The sequence below is a fragment of the Eubalaena glacialis genome, chromosome 13 (assembly GCF_028564815.1).
Source record: "Eubalaena glacialis isolate mEubGla1 chromosome 13, mEubGla1.1.hap2.+ XY, whole genome shotgun sequence".
NCBI lineage: Eukaryota > Metazoa > Chordata > Mammalia > Artiodactyla > Balaenidae > Eubalaena > Eubalaena glacialis.
Genome location: NC_083728.1, coordinates 50,817,049 through 50,822,835, shown reverse-complemented (window position 1 = coordinate 50,822,835; position 5,787 = coordinate 50,817,049). Strand labels below are relative to the sequence as shown.

Below are 5,787 nucleotides of genomic sequence, written 5' to 3'. Positions count from 1 at the left end.
CTCCTGTGGCATCTCTGTCTCCGCGTGTCCATTTCCCACCTCAACCCCCAGCCCCACCAAAATCCAATGGAAAAGGTCGCGGGATCCACGGCTGCGCGGGGTGCGGGGAGGGAGCGATGGGGGCCCGGGCAGACGTGGAACTCCCCGCGACGCCAGCAGGAACCTCGGGCTCTGCCCGTAAAAAGAGTTTCAGGCGGGACAGACCCTGCGGGTCTTCAGAGGATGAACGGGGCAGGGGCGGGGTTGGAGATGGGAGGATGTCAGCGCCGGCAATTGGCTCTGTGCGCACAGGTGAGTCCCCGCCATCGCGGGGGCCTCAGGACCCAAACGGAGGACTCCAGAACCCCCTGACCCCGCGGCTGCGGGTCCCGGAGAGCAGAGCAGGGGAGAAGGTGGCAAAGGGCCGGAGAAGACGGGGACTGCGTGGGGCGGGGCTGGGCGCGGGTGGGCGGGAGCGCCCCGCTTTGGGCGGAGCAGGGAAAGGCGCGCGTCTGCCCCGCAGCCCCGCCGGTCTCCTGGGCTCAGCGCTGTCCTCGCCCGCTCCGCTGCGCCGCCGCCTCCTTCCCGGCCGCCCCCATCCCGGGATGAGGGCTCCCCTGACGCCACCTCCCGGAGGCGAGGAAAGACTCGAGACGGCCTGGCCCCCTGGCGACCAACGCCAGCGGCACCCCTGTGGCAACGGAGGAGGCGGCGGCGGCGGGGACCGGGGGCGCGGGGGCGGCGGGCTCGGTAGCCATCCAGTGAGTCTCCAAGCTGGTGTGCGTGGTGGGCAACGCCCTGGTCATCTTCGTGATCCTCCGCTACGCCAAGATGAAGACGGCCACCAACATCTACCTACTGAACCTGGCTGCGGCCGACGAGCTCTTCATGCTGAGCGCGCCCTTCGTGGCCTCGTCGGCCGCCCTGCACCACTGGCCCTTCGGCCCGGCGCTGTGCCGCGCGGTGCTCAGCGTGGACGGCCTCAACTCATTCCCTAGCGTCTTCTGCCTGGCCGTGCTTAGCGTGGACCGCTACCTGGCTGTGGTGCACCCACTGCCACCTGCCGCCGGCCCGGCGGGGCCAGACTGGTCATCGGGTGTGTGGCTGTCGTCCTCGCTGGTCACCCTGCCCCTTGCCGTCTTTGCTGACACCAGGCCGGCTCGCGGCGGCAGGGCCGTGGCCTGCAACCTGCACTGGCCGCGCCCAGCGTGGTCGGCGGTCTTCGTGGTCTGCACTTTCCTGCTGGGCTTCCTGCTGCCCGTCCTGGCTATCGGCCTGTGCTACGTGCTCATCGTGGGCAAGATGCGGGCGCTGGCGCTGCCGGCCGGCTGGCAGCAGCGAAAGCACTCCGAGAAGAAGATCACGTGGCTGGTGCTGACGGTGGCGGCCGTCTTCGTGCTCTGCTGGCTACCTTTCTACGCGGTGCAGCTGCTGAACTTCTCTGTGACGGGCCTGGATGCCACCGTCAACCACGTGTCCCTCATCCTCAGCTACACCAACAGCTGCGCCAACCCCATCCTCTACGGCTTCCTCTCTGAAAACTTCCGCCGGTCCTTCCAGCGGGTTCTCTGCCTGCGCTGCTGTCTCCTGGATGCCTCTGGCGGTGCAGACCAAGAGCCACTGGACTACTGTGCCACCGCCCTCAAGAGCAGAGGGGGCGCAGGAGCCGCGTGCCCCCCCACTCCCCTGCCAGCAGGAGCCCAGGCAACCAGAACCCAGCTGCAAGCAGGTCCCCCTCACCAGGACCACCACCTGCTGAGATGCCCTCCCCACCCACCCAGCGTGGCCACCTCCAAGGGATCTGCACCACCCTACAGGCCAGCAGACCGCCCGTGCTGGATGCTCCCCTGAGAACCACCACCTTCCTCCACAGGCGCCTGCTTTCCGCAGTCTTCGTGCAACCCCAAGAGCATCAGAGCCCCTCAGGCTTCCCCTCTCCCCAGCATGCTGACTTTCAGAAGGATGCTTCCATGGGGGTAGGACCCTCTGAGAACTGATCTAGGATGTGAATCATTCCTGAAACTCTGGCTGATTTTTGAGGGGGGAGAAGGGAGGATGCCAGGGAGGAGTGGCCACCTGCACGTGACTTGTTACAGCAGCTCTGCCTGGGAGAGGACTGTCCGGAGGGTGGAGGGAGCCGGCACCCCTGCTCTGCGCAGACTCTCTCTCTGCCTGTGGTGGGGACACAGCAGTGTTCAGAAAGAGGAGGAGGAAGGGAGATGCCTCCAAGTGCTCTCCCTTTGCTGCTGTTCCAGGGCCCTTGCGCAGAGAGATATTTGTCTGTGACAGCCTGGGGCCCAGACTCTGTCACCCCCCTGACTACCCCCCGGCCCAATACCTGCTTGCAATCACAAGTGTCACCCTGGTTGTCCTGGGCCGGTAGCAGGCTTTTTGTGAGTAGAAAAGGTTTAGAGAGACCTGGAGTGGGGTTTATTATGAGGCATGAAACCAGGTCCATAATAAAGAAGCGGAGAGGATAAATCTCATCTAGCTCCAATGATGGGATTTCTTGCCCCCTCCCTCTGGGTGGGAGGGGAGCAAGGGAAGGGGAAAGAAGACCAGAGAAGGCAGATGGAAATCAGCCCGGATTTTGAATGGAGGAAGCAGCTCTATCACCCGCTATTAAAAAAAAGTCGATATTCAGGAAAACACCAGCCAGATGTAGATAATAAACAAATGTAGGCTGAACACAGTAAAAGGCCATAATTTTTTGCCTGATGTTCACCCAAGGATAAATTATCTTTCCCCAAAGGACAAAACTGGCCTAAGAGGAGCTTTGATCCTGCTTTCTGCCAAAAGCGGAGGCGGGGGCTGCAGAGATGCAGGCAGGGCTTCTGTGGGAGGCTGAACGGCAAGCTGGCTGTTCTGTGTGCAGGGAGCGCCACGGGGGCCCCGGTTCAGCTCAGCCAAGGACACTCCTGGCTTTGGCTGGTGGGTCCTGACGGTGAGAGGAAGATACTGGGGCGGGCGGGGAGCAGGGCCTCTGAGGAGAGGCCCCTCCGCTCACCCGAGGGTCAGGCTTGCAGAGCTCATGGCTTCCTGGCAGGGCGGCTTCAAGAGAAAACGTCCTGGGCCTGACTTGGTCCAGGACCTGCCAGATCCATGTCTCCTCCGGCAGCCTGCAGTCTCCAAGGTGGGCACAGGGGGCTGCTGGGGAGGTAAAGAAGGCTGAGGCAGGGCCCAGAGGGTAGGGCAAGGCCAGAGGGGACGCCCCGCTTCCACCATGGGCCAGGGTTCCTCCCTGAGAGCCGGGGCAAAGGGAACAAGGCCCTTCCCTGAAGAGATCGGGCCAAAGCCAGGTTTCAGGGATGTAAGCAGACCCCTGATGTTCCAGAAATGGGCAGGAGAGCCAAGTTCGGGTCCTGGATCCAGTGTCATGTGACCCGGCAAGGGACTGAACCCAGGTCCTTAGAGTTCTGCCTCTAAAATCAGGAGGCCCTTCCCCAGCCAGCACATGGTGACCCTTAGAGGCCTAACCTGATGGTTTCGTCCACGTGGCTGTAGATGCCAGCTTCTCCCTTAATGAATGAAAAAAGAAGCAGCCTTACCATTGGGCACTTACTCCTGCACGGGACTAGCCAGCCCAGTGACCTGGAAGCAGTGATCAGTGGTGATGAGTGTGTTGTGTAGGCTGGGGACGAGGTGGATATACAGATGTTCCAGGTCTGCACTGGGTGGTCCCCATCTGTCTCAGAGAGAAAATGTGTAGCCAAGTCTGCACTACAGACTGGAGACATGGCTGTGGATTGGCAGCTCCTAACTAAGACACGGAGCCCCTTGAACCCACATGCACACGTACATATGCGCACACAAACACATGCACGCAGACGCAGCCAGACCACCCCCGCCCTAGCAGGACACACTAGAGTTACCTTGGGCATCTGGAGTCAGTCGGTGCTGGGCCTCGTGCAACCGTAACCTCTTGAGAGCCTTTGAAAGTGAACTGTTTCTTTGTTCCCCAGTGCCTGGCGGTGCCTGGCAGGGCGGCCACTTGAATGATGCGGTTGAATTGACCTGTGTGAACCATGCAGGCTGATGGCAGCGAGGTGAGGGGTTCACAGCACAGGCAGTGGTCTGAATGCGCTGCCGGGCCTCTGCCACAGCCTGGGTAAGGCCTGGGGTCCTCTCTTGGATCTCCCACAGTGACTCGCACTGGGCACACTCTCTGGCGGGCAAGACGGGGCACCGACCCAGAGTCTTGGCAACACTCATGCTCTGATGAGTATTTAAAAATGCAACCTTTTCTGGGGGCTTCCCTGGTGGCGCAGTGGTTGAGAGTCTGCCTGCCAGTGCAGGGGACACGGGTTCGAGCCCTGGTCTGGGAAGATCCCACATGCCGCGGAGCAACTGGGCCCGTGCACCACAATTACTGAGCCTGTGCGTCTGGAGCCTGTGCTCCGCAACAAGAGAGGCCGCGATAGTGAGAGGCCCGCACACCGCGATGAGGAGTGGCCCCCGCTCTCCACAACTAGAGAAAGCCCTCGCACAGATACGAAGACCCAACACAGCCATAAATAAATAAATAAATAAATAAATAAACAAATACTTAAAAAAAAAAAAATGCAAACTTTTCAACTTAGTTGGTGATGGTTGAAGGCAAGGCAGCCTCAAGTGATGGAAAGAGAAGTCCCTGGGAGGCAGGGGAACTCTGCGCCAGCCAGCCCCGTGGGCAGTGGTATAGCCTCATTGAGCCTCAGTTTCCCACCTGAAATATGCACAAAGGGAGACTGTGAGTTTCGAGTTCTCCCCAGCTGTGGCTCTATTTTATCAGGAACGCTGGAGCAAGGTGCTGCGGTGGTGGGAGGGGACGACAGCATTCTTCTGTGCATACTGCTCTCTCTATAACCTGTTAAAAATGAGCATTGGCACTGCCTTTGACCTTGGAGTCATAAATCATGCGGTGGAGCGGGGAGAGTCTTGCCGGCCGTCCTCTTTTTCAGTCCTCTTTTTCAGCTGCAGGACCTTCTCGACTCCCGGGGCTTAACAACTCAGTAGCCACAAAACATGCCGATCATTTGTCGGGGATGTGCTAGAGGCGAGGTACTGCCAGCTGTAGCAACGGGGGCCTTTGTAACGGCTGCATAAAACCCTCCCTCGAGGTCTGAAGACACTTGCACATTTTACTGGCCTGGGGCATCAGCTGTGCAGACACCCTTTGACCTCAGTGCTTCTCCACTTACCAAGACTAGGGGATCACAGCTTTTGGCTGCATCAGGAATGAAAACATTCTTTTTTGAGTTGAAATCCACTGTATTTCAAGCATACAGTTGTTGTTTTTTTGTTTGTGACTATATAAACAAATAGATCGCCACACTAACCAAAAAGGAAATAAGACTTCTGAGTTTCTGACCAATGCAAGAATACCATTTTCCACTGTATCCTTCCTTGATCATCAGGCAGGAATGAAAACATCTTTATCCAAGTAGAAACAGCCTTCAGGTACCGTCCACCAGTGAGCTGGCTTTACCTTTTAAAATTGCCTTTAATTTACTGTTCAGTGACCAGCCAGGTGTTTAATTTTTCCAGACAATCAGGAAGACGGTATTTGCACGTGACAGGTGGTCACTCATCGGAGTTCTTGCCCAGTTTGTCAGCACTATGTTTTGAGCAAACTTGAATGCCATTTGCACATTTATCTTTAAATTCTTGGCTTCACTTTCACCATAAAAACATCCAGCCTAGCACGCCTTAGGTGCCAACGCTGATATCAAGGGGAAAAACAACCAAGAGCGGTCTGCGCTGGCTGTGCTATCTCAGAAATCGAACTTGGCAGCCTGAGCAGTGGCTGGGAAGATTCCTGCAAATCTG

At 58.3% G+C, this 5,787-nt stretch overlaps 1 protein-coding gene across 1 annotated transcript; it reads left to right on the top strand.

The window, feature by feature from the left end:
* Positions 1–584: 584 nt before the first annotated feature.
* Positions 585–1,738, top strand: SSTR4 (somatostatin receptor 4). Its single transcript, XM_061209842.1, is given in 3 exon segments — positions 585–647; positions 649–1,653; positions 1,655–1,738. Coding segments are annotated over 3 exon segments (1,152 nt in total).
* Positions 1,739–5,787: the final 4,049 nt, after the last annotated feature.